This window comes from Carassius auratus, chromosome 35 (assembly GCF_003368295.1).
Source record: "Carassius auratus strain Wakin chromosome 35, ASM336829v1, whole genome shotgun sequence".
In the NCBI taxonomy this organism is placed as follows: Eukaryota; Metazoa; Chordata; class Actinopteri; order Cypriniformes; family Cyprinidae; genus Carassius; species Carassius auratus.
In genome coordinates, this window is record NC_039277.1 from 17,030,903 (window position 1) to 17,054,631 (window position 23,729).

At 35.0% G+C, this 23,729-nt stretch overlaps 1 protein-coding gene and 1 long non-coding RNA gene across 2 annotated transcripts; both read left to right on the forward strand.

The window, feature by feature from the left end:
- Positions 1–3,665: 3,665 nt before the first annotated feature.
- LOC113054687 (interleukin-1 beta-like) lies at positions 3,666–5,813 on the forward strand. The gene is made up of 5 exons (XM_026220385.1): positions 3,666–3,768; positions 3,853–4,040; positions 4,668–4,829; positions 4,924–5,060; positions 5,151–5,813. Exons 2-5 carry the CDS (start codon positions 3,857–3,859, stop codon positions 5,382–5,384), a joined length of 717 nt encoding a protein of 238 aa, XP_026076170.1. The 5' UTR covers positions 3,666–3,768; positions 3,853–3,856; the 3' UTR covers positions 5,385–5,813.
- Positions 5,814–9,225: 3,412 nt separating this feature from the next.
- Positions 9,226–15,599, forward strand: LOC113054864 (uncharacterized). Its single transcript, XR_003277449.1, has 3 exons — positions 9,226–9,364; positions 15,142–15,208; positions 15,286–15,599. It is a non-coding gene; the product is annotated as an uncharacterized LOC113054864 (long non-coding RNA).
- The last annotated feature ends 8,130 nt before the right edge of the window (positions 15,600–23,729 follow it).

Here is a 23,729-nt window from a genome sequence, read left to right on the forward strand (position 1 = left end):
CACACATGGAAGTGATGGCAGACCATATTTGGAAGTACAAACAAGGTTACATCATACGCATGTACAAGCATACAACACCGTTCAAATGTTTAATCATTTATGTGATTAAAAATACACTAAAACTATTAATATTGTGCAATGTTATTACAGTTTAAAATGTAGTTTCATTCCTGTGATACAAAGCTGAATTTTCAGCAGTCATGATCCTTCAGAAATCATTCTAGCATGCTGATGTGCTGCTCAACATACATTTCTGAATATTATCATCAACAATGAAAGCAGTTTTGCTGTTTCATGGTTTTTTTGTAGAATAATTTCATTTATTTGAAATAGAGAACTTTTGTAACAATACAAATGTCTTTACTGACATGTGTGATCAATTTAATGCATTGGTACTGAGTATAAAGTAATAATTAAAAAAAGTTTTTATTTAAATATTCCTTATATATTTTTCTTAAATATTCCTGACCCCAAACTTTTGAACGGTAGGGTATATCACTATATCATCAAGACTCAATTGATTTAAACAGTTGCTCCTAGTAATATTTATATAAAATATTATAACTTACAATAATATTAGCTTATAATATTTTATCTGTCTTTCTTCCTTCACACACCCTTTCAGATTTCTGTAATACTGGACACGACAACAGGAAACAAGAATCTGAGGCTATGATGTAACTAGTATGTGTCATTTTGAGATCATATATCTAATGATGCTACACATCCTTTAGTAACACACCTAGAAAAACCGAGTCACAGGATGTCAGGATAAAGTCCAGGCCAAACTAGTTTTACAAGGGCAGAGACACTGCTGTTATTGTGGTTTATGACGCAATTTCCTGTTATTTACTAGAACGTTAACAAATCCTGATTGTCTGTTGTACGACAGAAACTTCATAGAAATACAGTAAAATTAAGAAGTTAAATTGGCAAATCCTCAGCTGTTCTTATGAACTGGCTTTCATGTCATGTTTTCTCATAATGTAAAGTTGCAGTGCTGCTGAGGTTAACATGTTATGCCAGCCTTTTGCAGAAGCTAAATGAGGAAGTTTCATAAACACAGAAATTCTGCCGGACATTCTTGCCCCAATATATTTTAAAAGCGAGTGAATGGGGATTGCATCACTAGACCACACCCCCCAAAACCCTCTCTGCTAAGGCATTTCTTTTCATAATAACACAATTTAAAAATAAAGAAAAAGAAACAAATCTAAGATCAAAAAATAAAGTTCATTAATTTAGGTTTCTTAAAGTCTGAATCAGCAAAGTAATTCAGCACTTATGCTTTAATAATATTTCTTTGTCATAGTTTCATTTAAACAGGCAGTTATTAAGGCAGTGTTTAAATTACTAAAAATGAAATATAATTTTAAAGGTGCTGTATGTTATATTTTTGAATGTTCTAAAACATAAAAATAGCATAATATGTTTGCCGATATTTAGGAAGCAAGTTAACATACTTCTTTTTCCAAAAAAAAAAACAATGCTACAGCTAGTTATTCTACTTTGAAATAGAATAACTAGCTTTAGTTTTGGTCTGTGTGAATCAGCCCGCTGATTAAATTACCTATTAGTATTACAACACCCCAGGTGGGAAAACACAGCATACATCAGCCATAGAAGCCAGCAAATGAACCCAATCTGAGATCACAGATGTAAGCTGACATCAAAAGCCTCAGCAATTCAAAAAAGACGAATTAAAACGTGGATAAATATCCTTTCATTGTAAATTGCGACTGTTCCTGTTATGTATTCTCAACCTGGCAAGTAGTGACATTTTGGTCACAAATTTGTGACACTGATCATGTTATCTACATTTATAAAGATTCAAGATTTTATTTGTCACGTACAAGTTATATGACATACAACAAGCAGTGAAATATAGGTCTGGTATACTCTTTTAGACTGTGCAAAAAAAAAAAAAAGGAAAAAAAGAACATTTAATACAAATAATGAAATATCCGGAAAAAAAGAAGAATTAAATACAAATAATGAAATATACAGAAATAATAAAAAGATAATTAAATACATACAATATATTAAGCTACTACTACACCAATGCTGTGTAGAAATGCTACAAAGAAACTGCTACACAGATGATGCGCAGAGATGTAAACAATATGCAGTGCAGATGAGATGCAGAGTTAGGATGTCTTAAAAAAAGTGCAGTGTGCAGAGAGTTATAGGGTAGCCCTACACTACCAGGGTCTCTAAAGTGCAGTGTGTTTAATGTTCAGGTTTAGTAGTCTGATCGAGGGAAGAAATTCCTACTGAGCCTCTCCGTTTTATCCCATCAGATTAACCAATGGGTTTTCAGTGTGGGTGGAGTCTGAGGACCTTCACATCCCTAGATTTCCTGGGGTGCATGTCTTTGGGAGATCAGATCTGGAGATGCACTCATTAGAGTGCACTACTCTTTGCAGAGCTGTTTCCATACCACAATGACATGCACTGAGTCAATATGTTTTCTATAGCCCCAATCAGATGGTACAGTCATTGTCTGGCTTTTTTAACTTGAACTTGAATGTGGTTAGTCCAGGTCAGGTCCTCGGAGATGAGTACACCAAGGTATCTGAAGCTGCTAACTCTCTCCACCGGGGTCTCGTTAATGATGAGTGGGGTGTGGATCCGATGCTGCCTCTTCCTGAAGTCCACAACCAGCCCTTGGTTTTGCTGAGATCCAGAAAGAGACAGTTTGTTTGGCACCATGATGTCAGACTCTGTACCTCATCAAGGTAGGCAGCCTCACTGTTGTTGGAAATCACCATCACCACTGCATCATCCGCAAACTTGATGACAGAAGCGGAGGTGCGAGTGGACACACAGTCATATGTGTAGAACAAGTAGAGCAGCGGGCCCAAAACACATCCTTGTGGGACTCCTGTACTCCCTTTTCAGGTATCACGTCTAAAGTAAGTCTTAAATTTCTTTCAAGTACAAGTAGATCTCAATAAGTGTGAACAAGTTTTTGCTAATTTTGCCACAGATTGGTGTCAGTTGTGACCAGGGCTAGTTGTCACATGGGTTATATTTAACTTATTATGTTTTCAGTTTCATAAATAATTGTTTTCTTCTGTTAATCTCATGTGTAGTTCAAAACTGTTGCAAATTAGGATACTAATGGTGAATCATAGTATTTCGAAAGCAGACAGGAAAACAAGTGACCACAAAAAAAGCAACTGTGTAATTACAATTGTTGCTGAGCAAAACAATAGGCTCATATCATTGTATTTAACCTCTTACATTTTTGTTTAATACTTTGTTTCATTATTATTTTGAAACGCCTGTAATAAGATGTTTAATGGCAACTTTGCATTATGACATGCCATATAACATTTTAGTAGAAATATTCAAAAAAAAAATTTTTTTGCTTTTACAATATCTGACTGTACTTTAGGACAGTCAAAACACTTCAAACTGACTTTTAAGTAAGTGAGAACAGATTCATTGTCATCAAAGGGTTGAATCTATGTATGATTAGCATTATTATTTTTTCAATTAAAAAAATTATCTTAGAGTCATAGCGAACAGAAGAAACTGATAGTTTATTTACACTTTAAAGGATTACTTTAAAAACCTGTTTATGGTTATGATGAAATCTTGACTTGTCTTCCTTTGTTACGCTATTCTCTAAGGGGAAAATCCCGCTGCTCTGTATAAAAGCTCACTTCCACTGTCACAACTCATTCAGCCAAACACTCTCACAAGAGAAACAACGATTTAACCAGCTCAGTGACTCTAAGAGGGAACTGAACTAAACGACAGGTATGCAACGTAATGCACTTTCACATGTATCTTAATTGAAAGTCATTTCATTTTCTCACTGTTTAGTTTTATGCTTTATGTTAGAACGATGCCATGCCAATGCGACATACAAGAGGACTTCAAACTGGAGATGTCTTCGCATCCTCACAGCATGAGACAAGTGGTGAACATCATCATTGCTGTGGAAAGACTGAAGCACATCAAAGAAATCGCTCCTGGCAAGATTTGTGAAGATGCGCTGCTCAGCTTCTTCTTGGAGAATGTGATCGAAGGTACCATTAGCAAACTTTTATGCAACTGAAACTGGCTTCTGGTGGTTTGATAGCTGGTCAAGATGGTTAGAGCTGGAAGGACCACCTTAACCATAATGTTATGTTGCTTGTCAGTTTGACCCAGATTGTCAGAAATACTGGTTAACCTATTTTTTTTATATATATATATTGTGACTTTTTATGTTTATGGGTCAATTTGATGGCAAATTCTATGGTTAAAATAATATTCTTTATGCATTTTGAGGTTCTCAACTACTCTCTTAGGAGGGTGACATTTACATTTATGCATCTGACAGATGCTCATATCTGAAGTAATTGAAAGAAAACAAACAAGAATTTCAAATCCAAGATCTGGTTATAATATTGCGGAATGAGAGATTCACAAGCAGTTTTTAAAAGGCCAGTCATTTTTGACTGAGAACACCAAATTATGTAAAGATTTACTCATACTACCTGATTTTTGATTGTATCATGTCAAATCTAATTTGGGTTAATTTGACAGTAAGATTGTACTCAGATTTTTAACACAGTACACAGGGGTCAAGCTGGTTTGTCCAGTGTTTTTTTGACTTCCAAACATTTACGCATTTGTTCTTTTTGTAATTGATGTTCTTTCTATTTCCACAGAGCGTATGGTTAATGTAGCACCCACTTACAATAAGACCAGGCAGACCTTGCAGTGCACCGTTTGTGATAAATACAAAAAGACTCTGGTACAGAGCAACAAACAAAGCGATCCTCTTCATTTGAAGGCTGTGACGCTGAGTGCTGGAACAATGCAATACAAAGGTAAATCTTTAAAACACAAGCTTTTGCATCTTAATGCATGACTTCTGAAATGTCCTTTTGACGGTTCCCCCTACACATTTTATGTTTCTTTCAGTTCAGTTCAGTATGTCAACGTACATCTCGAGTGCAACACCAAAAGACGCCCAGCCTGTGTGTCTGGAAATTTCCAACAGCAACCTCTACCTTGCTTGTACCCAGTCAGACGGTTCTTCCCCCGCTCTGATCTTGAAGGTTTGTGCAGCACAAACACATTAAACTTCCCTAAAAAAATGTTTTCCACATCCTAAAATGAGGATTTAAACATTTTTCTTATTGTTTTAGGAGGTCAAAGGCCCTCTGAACACCATTAAAACTGATGACCCGAATGGAAACGACAGCCTCCTCTTCTTCAGGAAAGAGACGGGTACAGCTTACAACACTTTTGAATCTGTTAAATTTCCTGGATGGTTTATTACCACCGCTTTTGACGACTGGGAGAAGGTGGAAATGTACCAGAGGCCAACTGAACGAATCCTAGACTTCACACTTGAGGATCAAAAACTAATCCGGACTTGATCCAGAAACACATTTTCAGAGAGTATGTACCAAGTACAGTTTATAGTCTGGATTTATTCAGGGTTGCAAAAATGCCTGAGCTGATGTACTGATGTATTGATCAGTTTTTGTTGTTTTTGTTGTTGTTGTTGTTGTCTTTTTCTATGCTCTAAATGTGTTGGGATTGGTAAATTCATTTTGAACAGCTTTATTTATTTCTAGGGCTCAAGCCCAAAGGGTGAGAGCTCTATATTTATTATTATTATTATTATTATTGTTATTGTTATTATTATTATTATTTTCCAACGTCTCTGGGACTTTTGTGGAACCCTTAACCTACTCAAAAACTCTTGGAATCTGCTGCCATAATGTTTGATATATATTATAATTTATTTTAAAATGAGAATTGTTTTACATTGCACTGATTTGTATTTTTGAATAAACAAGACATGGATGTTACTTGGTGTTGTGTAGTTAATTAAAACAACAACTTCTTCACTGTGCTTTTTTCGAACAAGATTCTGCACTGAAAAGTTGTATTTTACTTAAGACTATCATATAATTATAACAGAATACCAAAGTGCACTAACAAATAAGTCACATGTGCACAAAAGGGAAAAAGTTAAATCTTGTGCTTAGCTCTTAACAGCATAAATCAACTGCATTTATACATTTTAATGCACTAGTTGGATAAACCCAATTAACAGAACACTTATTCTTTGTTATAGAATGTCATTTACATTCATCTCACCCATAATTGCATATTGCGTTGGCTGAATCGCCCCCAAATAATCGATTAAATGGCATATTAAACAATGACAATTTATTAAGAAATACGAGGTTGGGAAATAAACTGAAACTTTACAAATGTATAATAGCTTGTATTTCAAATTTATGCTTCATAAAATAACTCTTTATATAATTATATAAAAAAACAGGTCACAGCGCCCTCTGCTGTAGCTACTCTCTCTGGTCTTGATACAGAATTAGAAAACTAGACATGAGCGCCTCCATGTGGTAAAAAAAAAAAAAAACATTTTACTGCATACAGACAGTTCATTGAAATACAGGTCCTTCTCAAAAAATTAACATATTGTGAAAAAGTTCATTATTTTCCATAAGGTAATGATAAAAATTAAACTTTCATATATTTTAGATTCATTGCACACCAATTGAAATATTTCAGGTCTTTTATTGTTTTAATACTGATGATTTTGGCATACAGCTCATGAAAACCCAAAATTCCTTTTTACTTTTTTAAATAAATTTTTAATTCACACAATGAAGATATCCAACATGAAAGATACTTTATGGTATATTACTATACCGTTTTTAAAGAACCTTTGAGTACCATCTAAATGAATACAAATATGGAGGATGATATTACATGAACATATATAAGTGTATTTATTGTCTTCTGATACAGACAGTGGCTGTACTTCAGCAGTGACTGCTCTTTGTAAGGGAGCCACCAGATGGCATTTGCTGGGCTCTTAATAGCAAAGGTTTTTCCCAGTTGGTTGCTCATGTCCCTAAACAGATACATGATTGCTGATTTGAAATCAAAGCCATGAATGATAGACACCAGTGCTGCAGATGTTTCATATGGACTGCTTGACACGTGAGATTCATTACATTTTATTAAAGGAATAGTTCACCCAAAAATAAAAAATACCTGAACATTTATTCACCCTCAGTTTTTCCAAGATGTAGATGAGTTTGTTTCATCATGGGAACAGATTTGGATAAATGTAGCATTGCATCACTTGCTCACTAATGCAACCTCAGCTGTTCTTATGAACTGGTTTTCATGTCATGTGTTCTCATAATGTAAAGTGGCATGTTATACCAGCATTTTCCAGAAGCTATATGAGGAAGTTTCATAAACGCAGAAATTCTGCTGGACAATTGTATGCCCAATGTTTTTTAAAAGAGGGAATTTATTTTAAAGCGAGTGAATGGGGATTGCATAACTAGACCCCAAAAACCCTCTCTGCTGAAGCATTTATTTTCATAATAACCCAATTGTGGACATTCTCAAACTTTCTCGTCACAAGAGGTCATTAATTCATCCAGAACGTTTGATTCGTGACCTGTTTTTAAAAAAAGTTCATTAGGTTAGGTTTCTTAAAGTCTGAATCAGCAAATTAATTCAGCACTTATGCTATAATAATATTTCTTTGTCATAGTTTCATTTAAACAGGCAATTATTAAAGGTCCTATGACATGAAAATGTCACTTTCTGAGGTTTTTTAACATTAATATGAGTTCCCCTGGCCTGTATATGCTCCCCAAGTTTCTAGAAATTTGAATCGGTGTAAATTGAGATTTTTCTATCTTTCTCTGCCTTTGAGAAAATGGAAACTCAAACGGGCTGAATCTCCTCGTTGTGACGTTGTAACGAGATTTGTTACCTCCCCTTTCTCTGCTTTGCCCGCCCAAATATTTACATATAATTCAGTCGCAATGTCAGCACAGGCGTTACAAACAGACTTTTATGATATGGATTCGATGGCACCGGCACAAACAGTGAGTGACAGTGTTCATTAATGCCTGATCTGTGATCAGTGATTTCTGATGTGTAGCTAATCATTCAAGTTCACACAGACTTTCTTTCTAAATCGTTTAATACTGTTTATGCATCAGTGAATCAAGCCAGTGACTAAACGATCAACTTCACGTTGTTTCTCTTAGTAGCATGAAACAAATCTGTTATTTAAATTGTGATTTAACTACAGAGAGCGATCAAAGAAGGCTTGCTTTTTTCCGGAGCTGTTACACATCGCGAGTATATATGTGCACACTTGCCCAAACTGCCGTTACAATGAACGGAGCTCTTACTGTATTCATGTGTTTGCTGTTAGCTGTGGTGAAAGCATTTAGTGAGAGAAAACGTGTTGCAATTATGACGAGATCACTGCATTCACGTGATAAACAGACTCTGTCTACTCAATGCTCATCACTGCAGCCTTTCATGTGATGGGGAAAAGATCGAAAAAATAATTATATAATCAACACTTCCAGGATTCGTTAATCTCGACAGCTGTAATAGTAATGTGTGTGTGTATGTATATATATATATATATATATATATATATATATATATATATATATATGAGAGGGGTTTCACATGTAATATGCATTTCGAATGCAAAGATGTCAGCCAATCACAACAGTTGTGGTTTACTCTGAGTCTTGCAGCAAACACGCCCCTTCAAACAGAGCATTCAAGCCAGAGGGCTAATATCAGGATCTAAAAATGCTTTTTATTTCTAAATTTTAAATGTAAAAATCATACTAACAATATAAATACACCTAAGGAAACATTAAAAAGCATTTAAAGAAAAGGAAATAATCCATGTCATTGGGACCTTTAAGGCAGTTTAAATGACTAAAAATGAAAAAAAAATATATAATATAATTTTAAAGGTGCTGTATGTTATATTTTTGAATGTTCTAAAACATAAAAATAGCATAATATGTTTGACGATATTTAGGAAGCAAGTTAACATACTTCTTTTTCCACAAAAAAAAACAATGTTACAGCTAGTTATTCTACATTGAAATGTGCCTTTTGTGTTGTGTTTTTGTTTTGGTCTGTGTGAATCAGCCCACTGATTAAATTACCTATTAGTATTACAACACCCCAGGTGGGAAAACACAGCGTACTTCAGCCATAGAAGCCAGCAAATGAACCCAATCAGAGATCACAGATGTAAGCTGACCTAAAAATCCTCAGTAACCTATGTGTAGAGCGAGTAGAGAAGCGGGCTCAAAACACACCCTTGTGGGACTCCTGTGCTCGGTGTGATGTTGTTGGAGGTGATCTGACCCACACTCACTACCTGAAGTCTGCATAATAGAAAATTAATTCATTGAGTCCGAGGTTTCTTGGCCACTGCTGATGTGATGTGATTTTATGGGCTGTTATCTGATTCTTGCAGTGGGGCTTGAGTAAGTCGCTGTCTTTTCAGGGATCACTCAACAAAATAACACTGCAGGTATTGTAAGTCTTAAATTTCTTTCAAGTACAAGTAAATCTTAATAAGTGTGTAGAAGTTTTTTCTGCACAGATTGGTGTCAGTTGTGACCGGGGCTAGTTGTCACATGGGTAATATTTAACTCACTATGTTTTCAATTTCATAAATAATTGTTTTCTTATGTTAATCCCATGTGTAGTTCAAAACTGTTGCAAATTCGGATACTTTTTGAAAACTTTAGTTACATCACAGTATTGCAAAAGCGGTGACCACAAAAAACCAACTGCATAATTAGGGCTCAAGCCCAAAGGGCGAGAGGCCTATTGTTTTCCTTAGGATTATTTTTTATTATTATTATTATTATTATTATTATTATTATTATTTTTTTCCAACGTCTCGGGGGCTTTTGGGGCCCTTAACGTGCTTAAAAAGTCTTGAAAATTGGCACACAGATTGGAACCTGCGGCCATTAGGGCCGGGCAGAGACTGATACACGGGCGTGGCACAGGGGCTCTACAGCGCCCCCTGGAATATGGAGGGCCATATATCATACATTCTTGCTCGTAGACGTATGAAACTCGGTACACATATAAATCTCATCAATCCAAACAACTTTTGTATTGCATATCATAGGCTCCGCCCAACAGGAAGTTGGCTATTTAGGGTTTAGTATTCAAATTTTTCGTCAAAGTTGTGGGGGCTTTTGGGGTCCTTAACATACTCAAAAACTCTTGAAAATTCGCGCAAACTTTGGAATCTGTGGCCTTTAGGAGCCTGCAGAGGCTGGGACCCGGGCGTGGCACAGGGGCTCTACGGCGCCCCCTGGAACACAGTCAGAAATGTTGATGTATAGCTCACACATACTTGCACATATTCATATGAAACTCAGTACACATATAGATCTCATCGTGCCGAACAACTTTCGTATTGCATGTCATAGGCTCCACCCAACAGGAAGTCAGCTATTTAGAGTTATGTAAAAAGCGCATGCTCTGGAATTTGAAATACTTGTCATAGGTTTTTTTCTCGATTGCCGCCAAACTCGGTCAACATGATCTCAAGACACTGGGGATGAAAAATTGCCAGGGGATTTTTGATATCTCGAACGGTTTGCTCGTGGCGAGGCGTTGAAATTATGGCAAGAAATTAGAAACAGGAAGTGTCTAATACCATCCACATACATTTCCTGATTTTAATCAAACTTCATCAGATTATTCGTTGTATGATGTCGATCGCATATATGTGACTATTAGGAGTCAAAGTTATAGCGCCACCAACTGGCAGAAGGAAGTGTGTCATTTTCAAAATGATTTGAATTCAGCATCTTATTATTACTCGATTTGCTTCAAACTTCATCAGAATAATGTTAAAACACAGCCGATATAAATCTGCAAGGGGGATATTGATATCTAAAAAATTGTTGCCGTGGCAACATGTCAAACTGGAATACTTCTCAGGTGATTTTGAGGCAAATAACATACTTAGAATTTCACAAAACTCTGAACACACATCAGTATTTCTGATAGGAACTTAAATTGTGAATGGATTTTGGATAGCTTGAATGGTTTTGCCGTGGTGATTGTTTTAAATGACCTTACAAAGGGAATCATTATTGTATTTTTAAATTGCAGCTTCCAAACACGTCAAAGAATTTTTTCATACAGATGAAAAAGTCATTCTGAGGAAATATGCATAGTTTCACGACTTTACAACACTGTATGGATAACAGAAAATTAAAAAACTGTCAGACATCTCATCTCACTCTGTCCCTCTGTTTGAGTATATGTGCTTCAGACTTCCATTGTCTGAAAGAAATAGCGCCCCTACAGGTTCAATTCCCGAACTTTTACTTTCACTTTTAAATCGGTTAAAAATACAAACAAATACTTAGATTTAATTCACACTGACAAGCTAAACCAACATATCTGATTATTACCGGTTCAGGGCTCATGGATAAATTATTTCTGGCCAGAGATACGTGAGAAATAGGAGAGATGAATCACCGCTGTGACCACGAGCGTCTGGAGTAAAGAGCTCAGAGAAAACGAATTTATTCCTGTTTTAAAGCTTTTAAAAATAAATTATTACAGCGATATCACACAATCAACCAATTAGAACACACCAAGAGCTACATTTAGATGTTTTTGAACTGTTTGTGTGAAAATGAAATATTCGCGGCTGCCTATCTGAAATCACGCCTCCGATCAGCGCGTACAGTGTCCAGCTCAAAACAAACGAATTTATTCTTGTTTAAGAGCTTTTTTAAATAAAATATTACCACAAATGCACACAATAAACCCACTGTAACACAACAAGAGGTAAATGCAGGTGTTTGTGACCAGTTTAAGTGTGCAAGACTATTTGAAAGCGCGACTGGCAGAATAACATATCTCTCGAGCTGCAGGATTCTGTCTTTCGTCGTACGAACGAACACATCACGGACAAGATTATTTCAAAATACATAATAGCTTGGCGAATATAAACGAAAACAGCCACGTGAACATAAACTGGATCTACTGGATTTGAATATTAAAGTGACCACATTTACCACTTGTTTCTGTCTTCAATTTTAATCTATATAAAAAAGGAAACTCATTCGACTTGGCTGCTTTTTTAATGTGTGCGTATTTATTTATTTATCTTTTTATACATTTTGTATAATTTCATAGTTTGTGTATTACAATTATAAAAACAAAAATAAAATTAGCCACTCACATAGAAATAGCTTAGGCCTTAACCTTTTTCTGACAGTTTTAGGGATTTTTAAAAATCCTAAAAAAACCTTATTTGTGCTGCAAATAATAATTTCAAACTCATTTGATACTGACCTATGACATCCTGTGACATTATATTTATTTTAATTTACATAATCTCATGGATGTAACAGTAAATCTGTTCAGCTCACAGATCAATACTAAGCTGTAATGCAAGCAGAACTTTCACAAATGCTTATGAGTCATTTAAGGATTTGATAACACTGTAAAATAATGTCTAATTTGTTAACATTAGCAAATTCATTGATAACACTTTATAATAACTGCACTCATTATTAAATAGTCAGTTCATGCTTTATAAAGCCTTGTCCCAATATCAATAGTCAGTAGTAAGCAGTTTATAAATACAGCTATAAATAGCTTGTCCTTGGTTTATAAGCACATTTATTAAAAATGAGAGTAAGTTATCTTCCTATGAAAAATAAAACACAAAAATAAACAAACAACAACACAGATTGATACAGAACTCAGAAATTTTATTGTGGATTTATGATAAAGCCTGCAAATGAATTCATACTCCTACTCATACTACTCCATACTCCTTTTTCAACATTATGCCTACATACTGAGATGTTAAATTGTGAATGGGTTTAGGATAGCTTAAATGGTGTTGCCATAGAGATTTATTAAAGTAACATAAAAAAATACAATAGATATTTTACTATATCTTTACAATTTTTCATTCTAAATCTTCATAATTTTTTATATAAGTAGAAGTCCTCATTTGAAGGAAGCACAGTAAGTTTCATAGCTTTATCACTTTCAAGAGCCAGCATAAAATTTAAACTATCATAACTTATAAATCAAGCTTGCAATTCTTAGTACCTATAATGGCCACCAGAGGGAGCTATAGGATTACTTTTAAATAATTATTGTAGAAACGAGTATGATTTAAATCATTTATAGAAATCTTTCAAAGAAAAATAATATGTATTTTATGTATTTTACTGATAAAATGACCCTCACTTAATTAGAATAACAAGCTGAAGTATTGTGAACTGTATATTAAGAATAATTCTTTATAGGCTTTATGGACAGATAACGTTTTGAGTGACTCTTGAAGGTTCAGCACCACATCCTCTTTTACCACTGTTTAAAGAATTAATCTTACAGAATAGGTGTGAATGAATTTTGGATAGCTTGAATGGTTTTGCCGTGATGATTTTTTGAAATAATAGTAAAAAAGGAACCAGTAAATGTCTTTTTATTTTTTTAAAGTGCAGCTTCTAAACACTTAAAAAAAAAAAATGTACACATAGAAGACCAGTCATTCTGAGGCATATTTCCTCAGAATGACTGGTCTCATGACCATAGTTTCATGACTATACAACACTGTATGGATGATAGAAAATTAAAAAAAACTATCATACATCTGATGTCACTCAGTCCCACTGTCACTGTGGGTAATGTGTGTGTGTGTGTGTGTGTGTTAAATGAATTAGGTGTGAAACTATCAGGGAGCATTTAGTCTCCAGCGCCAACATTTTACAGAACTGCCACTTTCCTGGAGTCTCCAGAATTACTCGGTGTCAGGCTCTGAGAGACTTAAGATTCCAAAAAATGATTTAATTAGAATACCATGAAGTATTGTGAAATACTATATATTAAGTCTTTATATAGGCTTTATGCACAGATTAGAGTGACTCGTGAAGGACCAGCACCACCTCCTCTTGTTCGATGGTTTGAGGAATATATCTTCCAGAATCCAGGATTAAGATTTAGGAGCTCATTTTTATTCCACCTCCTTTCCTGAAAAGTCTGTCTTGCAGAATTGACTAAAAATTAATCTTCACATTAATTCCTAATTATTTTGCAATTCTTTTTGTCAGTTCTTCTTGACCTGTTTTTTTCTTCTTCTTTTTTGACCTCATGACCCAGTCAGTATTTTTTGTACAATGGTCAAGTCTTAACTTATCCATTTCTGTATTGCATTTGTGTTTGATATTTCTCATGGGTATTTCATAATTTTCGACCTTACAGTTTGAGTTAAAAGTCTATTTTAGCGCATTTCATCTGTAAAAGAAAACATGCCTAATAATTCTGCACACATGAATATAAGGAGTTTTTCTCTTCCAGCTTTCCCGGACTATTGTATAGCACTCATAAATGATTAAATAAAAAATAATGGTAGTTATTAAGATTTATATGGTTAGGAATTGGTAAAATGTGCTTGGAAAAAAATCACAATAAAACAATGTTTTAATGTTTAAGTTTTGAATATTAACTGACGTGAATGAATGCTATATAAATATTGTTCATGTTAACATAATGTTTATGAATGGAATCTTATTGTAAAGTGTTACTAAAGTTATACATATATATTGTTCTGTGAATGTGATTTTAAAGTCTAGATGATTCGGATTAACCCTTTAACTGCCATATCCTTTAAAACTTCACTGCCAGAGGGATATTGTGAATGCATGTGCCTGCTGGGCACAGTTTACCTGATGCCACCGGGGTGGCGATGGCACTGGTGGCTTGAGCCCGCCATCGCTGCTTGCAGCTATATTTACAATTGTTGCTGAACAAAACAAAAGGCTCATATTCTTGTATTTAACCTTCTACATTTTTGTTTAATACTTTGTTTTATTATTATTTTGAAAAGCCTGTAATAAGCTGTTTAATGGCATCCTTGCATTATGACAAGCCATATAAAATTTGAGTAGTCAAGACCTTAAGAAATATTCAGAAATACCAAGATCAAAAATTAATCATTCATTATCAAAATTAATCATAAACATTTTTGTTATTGCATGCCTAATCATTCAAACATGCTAATACTATAATAAAATGTTGTCATGCTTTTTTTAATTTCATAAATAAATAAATAAATATAAAAATAGTTTTCTTGTTTTCTTGTTCAAGTATCACTTGTTTATTTATATTTTTATGAATGCATTATTAAATAGTTCTTGACCTGATGATGTGTATAAAGTCAAATCTGTAATTGAAGCAGAATATTTCTATTCCTTTAACTAGCTTTGAATCTACTCTAATGATGCATTTTGTTTGTTTCCTAAACAGAGCATTCGAGACAGACTCTGACAGTGCTGACTCTGATGAAATGGACTGCCCAGATTTTCTCGGCATGGTGAGTTGCTGTTAAATATACTCATGGTTATGGCAGATCAATATCAAGTCTTCTAAAACATATTTATTTTTCTCCAGAGATGCCAATGCGACATACAAGAAGACATCAAACTGGAGATGTCTTCACATCCTCACAGCATGAGACAAGTGGTGAACATCATCATTGCTGTGGAAAGACTGAAGCACATCAAAGAAATCTCTCCTGGCAAGATTTGTGAAGATTCGCTGCTCAGCTTCTTCTTGGAGAATGTGATCGAAGGTACCATTAGCAAACTTTTATGCAACTGAAACTGGCTTCTGGTGGTTTGATAGCTGGTCAAGATGGTTAGAGCTGGAAGGACCACCTTAACCATAATGTTATGTTGCTGGTCAGTTTGACCCAGATTGTCAGAAATACTGGTTAACCTATGCTTTTTTCATATTTAGTGACTTTTTATGTTTATGGGTCAATTTGATGGCAAATTCTATGGTTAAAATAATATTCTTTATGCATTTTGAGGTTCTCAACTACTCTCTTAGGAGGGTGACATTTACATTTATGCATCTGACAGATGCTCATATCTGAAGTAATTGAAAAAAAAAAAACAAGAATCTCGAATCCAAGACCTGGTTATAATATTGCGGAATGAGAGATTCACAAGCAGTTTTTAAAAGGCCAGTCATTTTTGACTGAGAACAGCAAATTAGGTAAAGATTTACTCATACTACCTGATTTTTGATTGTATCATATCAAATCTAATTTGGGTTAATTTGACAGTAAGATTGTACTCAGATTTTTAACACAGTACACAGGGGTCAAGCTGGGTTGTCCAGTGTTTTTTTGACTTCCAAACATTTACGCAGTTGACAACAAAGCGATTTTCTCCGAGCCTCTTTCTGCATTTGCATTCCCAGCTATGACAGATATTCAGCATTCAATCCCTGATGGAGCTGAGAACTATCACATGATTTCCTCATCGTTTCCCGAAGTTAGGTCAGTAAAACTGTTTTCGAGTACAAAAAGTAAATTATTGAAGCTGTAATTTTTTTAATGAGTGGTGTTGTTTTTCTTGTTTCAAGTGTAAAGATCAATCTACAGGTTATTTAGTGCTTTAAAACATCCTAAAGTTTAAATTTCAGATTTTTTCTGTATAAAATTAAATAAAGTTTAAATGTCCGGAGTTACAGTGACAAAAAGTATTTATTTTGTTCCAGTGCATGCTATACTGTGAATTTCTGTGTCTTGCGTCATTTCTTACAAATGTTTATGTCATATTATACCAAAAGAATATGTCTGAGTGAGGTTCAGAAAGACAAACAGAGGTCTGGTTTTATCCAGATGTTTTTGAGAGGGACAAAATATGTTTGCAGTTACATATTAACAAGGTCACAATCAGGTATACCTAAGAAAAATAAGACTAACAGAAAAAAATCTAGCTTAAATTGTTGTGTTACTTTCGTCCCAAACGATGGGGTTGAAAGTAACAATGTGCATTTTATGTTCAAAGTGAAATTATACTGAAGTCTTTCTACATTTCTACAAAATACCACCTAGTATTGTTAGACCACTCTTCTGAGTTACTTGCCACAGCAGAAATATATCTCTGTCTACAACATTATCTTTAATAATGATGTTTTACTTTCACCTCTGCTCTCCCTATACCCAGCAAACAGGGGACGTTCCAAACATCTGTTTAGGTCCGGGGTAAGTCCATAAGTAAATATTTTGACACATATACATATTTAAAATATGAGACACAAATGTTTCAGGAATTGAGGACCCAGATTAGGACACATGCTCATTCCTTGACGGTTTTATTATTATTATTATTATAATTAACCTCAAAAAGATTGCAAAGTAAAAAGAGCTGCTAAAGTCGTATTTTGAGGTGGTTTTACTTTACAATTAAATTAGTATAATCTCAATTCAAGTGAAGAAGGATTCTGAAAGTCTGACAGTAATCAGTGTTGAGTTACATTTCCAAAGTAACCTTCCCAACACTGGACCTGACACCTTACAACTCAGACAAAGAGAGTTGACAAAATTAAACTTAAATATAAACCCATATCAGATTTTTAAAGGGTATCATTCCTTAAAACAAATTAGTTTTTTAACTGCGATAATAATAGAATGCATTAAAAAATATATTTTTTTGATTTGCAATTGATATTATTATTATTTTTGTAAAGTAATAGATTTGAATACATTGTAAAATTAAGTTAATATTAAATTAATAATTTTCATTTCTTGACATGCTGTACTCTCTCTGGTCTTGATACAGAATTAGAAAACTAGACATGAGCGCCTCCATGTGGTAAAAAAACATTTACTGCATACAGACAGTTCATCGAAATACGTGAGAAACACAAGCCTTAGCCTAGTTTTCCTCTCGGTTCATAATGTGACAATGATCTTTAAATTCTTGATATCAGACGATTTGTAAGTCTTTTAAATAGAGTACATAAAATGTCAAGATGTCATTATATGAAATAATATATAGTTTACTTTTTTCATATATTATGTCATATGCAGCGCTACAGCTTTACCTGTTCACAATAAAATTAATAAGAAGAATTTCAACAATATTTTATTTTACCAAGAAAAAATAAATAAGTAAATGTAATCGGTTAAATCATTTTAATTAGTTGCATGAGTTACTGATTATATCATTATTTACAGTTTTTAGTTCACACAATGAAGATATCCAACATGAAAGATACTAACAAAAAGTACTATGCTATATTACTATCATATACCATCTTTAAAGAACCTTTGAGTACCATCTAAATGAATACAAATATGGAGGATGATATTACATGAACATATATAAGTGTATTTATTGTCTTCTGATACAGACAGTGGCTGTACTTCAGCAGTGACTGCTCTTTGTAAGGGAGCCACCAGATGGCATTTGCTGGGCTCTTAATAGCAAAGGTTTTTCCCAGTTGGTTGCACATGTCCCTAAACAGATACATGATTGCCGATTTAAAATCAAAGCCATGAATGATAGACACCAGTGCTGCAGATGTTTCATATGGACTGCTTGACACGTGAGATTCATTACATTTGATTAAAGGAATAGTTCACCCAAAAATACAAAATACCTGAACATTTATTCACCCTCAGTTTTTCCAAGATGTAGACGAGTTTGTTTCATCATGGGAACATATTTGGATAAATGTAGCATTGCATCACTTGTTCGCCAGTGGATCCTCTGCAGAGTGAATGGGTGCCGTCAGAATGAAAGTCCAAACAGCTGATAAAAACATCACAATAATCCACACCACTCCAGTCTATTTACTGATGGACTGGAGTAGTGTGGATTATTTGTGGATCATTGTGATGTTTTTATCAGCTGTTTGGACTCTCATTCTGACGGCACCCATTCACTCTGCAGAGGATCCACTGGTGAGCAAGCGATGTAATAATACATTTCCAAATCTATTCTGATAAAGAAACAAACGCATCTACATCTTGGATAAACTGAGGGTGAATAAATGATCAGGTATTTTTTATTTGGGGGTGAACTATGCCTTTAAAAGCAATCAACTTGTCAACTGCTATTTATGGCTCAGGTGATTGCATCAAAAGGTTCTGAGGTTTCATGAACAAAGATTTAAATCACATGCCAAACAGGGTGTTTATCCTTAATGTCAAAGGATTCCTCCCACAAACCGCCCTCCATTGTAAGTGCCTGGAGAAACACTGAATTGTTCTATTACAGGTCCCACTGCAGCAACCTGATTCCCTTTTCACACAGTGGCTGCATTGAACTGCACGAGCTGAACCCATGCATACAAAAAACAGAGTGTCCTAAAAGATATTTCAGGTCATTCTGTGCTCTCTGCATTAAAACAAGAGTGCATATGTGCAATTTTATTTAGCATTAAAATTTTCAAAGGATTGAAATCCATAATATGGCTCCTTCCATATGAGAGGCATTAATTTAAAATTATGTGAAAAGTGTAATAATTTTTTTTTCAGGGACTCTTCTCTTCCTCCCCCAGGCCCTTTGCATGCTCACATGTGCACGCTGCAGAATGTATGTCTCGCATTCCAGGCACATGGCAACACCAGCTAAATATAGCCTGCCAGCCCAGCAGCATGCTGGGATCAGGGTTTCTTCCTGCGAACACAGAATCCCCATCACGTAACGCCCCCTCCCTCCTCCTCTTTACACTGTCCTCTCATCTGCTCGTGTGTTCATTTCTCACCGGGGAACTCGAGCTGGTTGCCAGAGGCAGCAGTTCATTTACCGAGTCAAACGGTGTGTGCTGCTCTCCAAGGACATCATCTCAAAGTGAAGTCAACAGCATTATGTGCAGCAGGTTCATAGTCACTAACTAAAAATAAAGAATAAAAAAAAAAAATCATTACTTGAAATTGAAAAACTGAAATAAAATAAAGCAAAAAATCATTTTTAGCTAGCTGCCACTATTAACAATCCAAAACAATTTAAAAACACATTTTTATTACTTGCTATAAAAAAGCATATATATATATATTCAGTTAATGTTGACTTTATTTAAAGAAATATTTTATAAGGTTTTCCTTGATTGCAATCAGCAATGAAATTATAATGAATAATAAACTTAATCATAAGTCAAACCCATTCATAATCTTGAACAAGACATTTAAAATGATGCACCATCATGAAGTCTGACCAACGTGACATATCTGCATTTCATTAATTCAGAGAAAAACCTAAGCCCAAGCATTTCAACATTACGGCTTTTTGCTCATGATATCATATGACCCCACCCTCCATGACCTAAATCAGAATGATGACGGACCGTCCAGTTCTGTGTCCAAATCTGTTCCACATTTAATGCTTAGAGACAGTGCCGACTCTTCGTAACCAATGAATGCTCATGTGATCACAGCAGGAGTAATCCGGGCCTGATCTGACCTAGACCTCAGCATTGCGTCGCGTCCTGGTCTGCAGGGCCACCCTGTCTAATTCCACGGGTGAGGCCGGGGCACTTTCTAAGGGTCAGCCGGGACACAGAGCATATTCCTACCTGGCATCCGCTCCAGTCTTTAAACGGGGTGACTTGCATTCCTGTGAGCTCCTGTGCAAATAACTGTCGTGCCAATGACGTTCACCAAATGGGCCGCAGGCATCTGTGTGGCTGGAGATGCAGCAATGTCCGTATATTACATACTGACACACTGGAATTTTTACATCACCATTACAGCATGTCTTACACACGCACTTTTTAGGTTATGTAAGTCAGGCTTTTACTTAACGTTCAAAAATATGGGGTCAGTTTTAATACTTTTATTAAGGAAGGACATCTGTCAGTTTCATTTGTTTGCTATTCTTTTGAAGAATCTGGAGCAAAAACAGATCACTGTTTCTACATAATATGCAGCACATCTGTTTTCAACATTGATAGTAATAAGAAATGTGCCTTGAGCAGTAAATCAGCAGATTGAGTAATGATGCTGAAAATTCAGCTTTACATCACAGAAATAAATTACATTTTAAAATATATTCAAGTAGAAAAGTGTTGGTAATGGTAATATTATTTAACATTATTACGGTTATTACTCTATTTTTGAGAGTTGCGACACCAAAAGTTTGAACAGTTGTATAGATTATGTGACATACTAACAAAAAATAAATAAAATGAAAAATATATTTAACTTTAAAAAAAGAATGGTTTTGGTGATTGAAGGTCAATTTAACTTTCAAAAGCATGAATGTAACCCACAATCTAGTTAATTGCTTTTTTGCAGTAACTTTTATTATTCAATTAACTGACATCACATTGCAGTTAATTACTGAATTAACTAACTAATTATCTATAGTTCCTGCTAATGTGCGAACATTAACCCAAAGTCTGTGTGGCAATTAATCAAGGAAAGTCATTTCAGAAATAAAGCTTTTTTTTTTTTTCCTTTAAAAAAAATGAATTGCATAAAATAAGCACAAACTTACATGACTTGATTTTAGAATTGGAATAGTGTTTGCAACCTATTTTAGTCCCTTAAATGGAAATCCATTTTAGAGTTTAATATTTATTTAGAAAAATCAGCAACTGATATCATGAAAAGTGGACCTTACATACCAGAAAGGAGGAGTTTGTAGAGGAGCAGCTGAAAAATAATTAGGAGTCATTTCAGAGTGGCGTGACTCTGAAACAAGTCATTAAATCTTGAATAAAGTTTATTATTAGAAGACAATTTTTTTAAATTAATGATTTACTTTAAAAAAAATAGGTTTGATTTTTATATTATGTAGACTAAATGGTTATCATTGTTAACTAAACCATTAAAAATATTTTGACAAAGCTGAAATAAAACTACAAATATTAGATAAAAAAATCTAAAATGATGCCTATGCAATTAATAACTAAAAATAAATTCAACCTATATAGTAATACTTAAAGTGATCAATAATCATATTTTTTAAAATAAAAGCACATAATACACTTACTAAAATATTAAAACTAAAAATATAAAAACAAAATACAAATAAAATCTATAAATACTAAAAATCAACACTTAAACTGGTGAACACAACCGATGTACATAATCAAAACATCGCCAGGCCAGCAGTTTGCTTTCCATCATTTATAATTTCCTTTATTTCTGTTACAAACAAACATAGCATCTTCTAAATATAGACTTGTAAATCTCCAAAGAAAAAAAAAAAAGGTTTAACCATGGGGAAAATGGAGGGCTGCCCGCTCTGATAGAGGCAGTCTATGGGACAGGGCTTTGATGGGATGGGTGAAGATACTTTGAGTATCTGAGACCTGAGCTCTTGACAGTGTCCTGCAGTAAACATGAACTCGCTCCGTAACTTCAGTATCAAGTAACAGATAGAAAATTAATCGAGCAAATATATATATATATATATATATACTGAGAATGCCAAGAACCTGAGTTTAAACCAGACGAGGGCATTCAGATGTTAAAATCTCTGCTGAACATATAAGATACTGGAAAAAATAGCTACCTTTCGATAAAGATTGTTCTATGAATTGCTGCTCTTGTGCGTATGTTCAGGTAAAGCGTGGTTGACACATGGATGCTGTTAAGAGCTCGGGTGAGTTACCTGGAATAACAGAACATTCAATCAGAAGTTTCCCAAACTTTCATACAGTTGTACAGAGGTATTGTTCATTCGAAAAGTGTGCGGATGCCCCACAGAACTGCACAAATCCCAACCTCAGAAAACAGGAAGACAAATCGGCCGATTGTGAGAGTGGGCGACGAGCCCGACAGGAAATTAACTTCTGGATGAGTATTGCTTCCTGTCCCTGACGTGTTTTTTTTTTAAGTGACATTAAGGCGGAAACCAAAACTTTTACAGCACATATTCTCACAAATATATTTATATATATATATATATATATATATATATATATATATATATATATATTTAATACATCTGAAATAAACACAGCCAAGTTCAGTCGAAAGAAAATACATTTCTGGTGTTCTGCAAGAGATTTGTGCCCAATTTCATATTTTAAATGGACAGGTTAAACGAAAAAAAAAAAAAAAGTGCTGCGATATATTAAACTCCACTTTGAAATTTAGCAGCCTAGAGTGTTTTAATGCATCTATACCCCTTCAAAGTGAAGAAAACGGCTTTGAAATGGCTTTTTGAGTTCTTCAACATGACTCATTCACTAATAGTACTGATGGGTCTAAATGACAATCTAAATGAATGCACACGTGATCTACAAATGCTGCTGATTTAGACGCGTCAGCGTAACCACAAAGTGCTAAACACATGACAGGTCTCCTTCCTAAAGCGAGCTTGAACAGCGAGTCGTGTTGTAAAGCCAACTCAGCCCCGTCGAGTCCCAATTGGTGCCTCCCGTCTACAAATGCTCAGTTTAAAGGAGCAACCCGAAACAGCAGCTGAGGAAGGAGGGGAAACGCAAGAATGTCCTGCCAACAGCTGCTGTGTCACGCTTTCTATTGCCGTTCAGGCACAGCTGCCAAATCAAAGGCCCGTTTTAGTTTTAAGGTAACGCAGAAAACGCTGTATGCTACACGTTACAATACCAAATGACGGCTTCTACGGCCCACCGTCACGTGTAGCGAATGCAGTCTGCTGATGTAATAACATTTGCAGGAGCATGCAATCGGCTCAACAATCGGGCCCTTGTGCCTCGCCACACTACAGAGCAAATGGCACAGCTGAATCCACGGCCGCCAGGGCAGGAATGTTCACCCTCTTCATGCTTCTAGCATTAAATAACAGGCCTGCTAAGTCAGCTAAACAGCTGCTGCAATCGTGGAAGTACAGAAAACGAGTCCAGAGACTGGCATCCGTTAACAATTCTGCAGCCAACAGATAAGAATGTGTGAAAATATTTCATGACAGAGGATGCAATTCGTCTGTCTTGCATTTTAGGAAAGATCACAGCAGAACACACGACTTCAACAGCTGCCATTTAACACAAAACAGGTCAAAGGAGGCTTTACAAATCACTGTTGCACCCAAAAAATTAAAAAAAATCTTAAATTCTTCGCCGTGGATGCAAGCGTATCGGATTTTGTGTTTTTAGTAAAGTGC

Excerpts from the sequence above, each read along its gene's own strand:
- LOC113054687 (XM_026220385.1), top strand. The coding sequence starts at position 3,857 with ATGCCATGCCAATGCGACATACAAGAGGACTTCAAACTGGAGATGTCT. Across the intron at positions 4,041-4,667 it reads CTTGGAGAATGTGATCGAAG|AGCGTATGGTTAATGTAGCA; the intron begins GTACCATTAGCA and ends CTATTTCCACAG. Across the intron at positions 4,830-4,923 it reads TGGAACAATGCAATACAAAG|TTCAGTTCAGTATGTCAACG; the intron begins GTAAATCTTTAA and ends TGTTTCTTTCAG.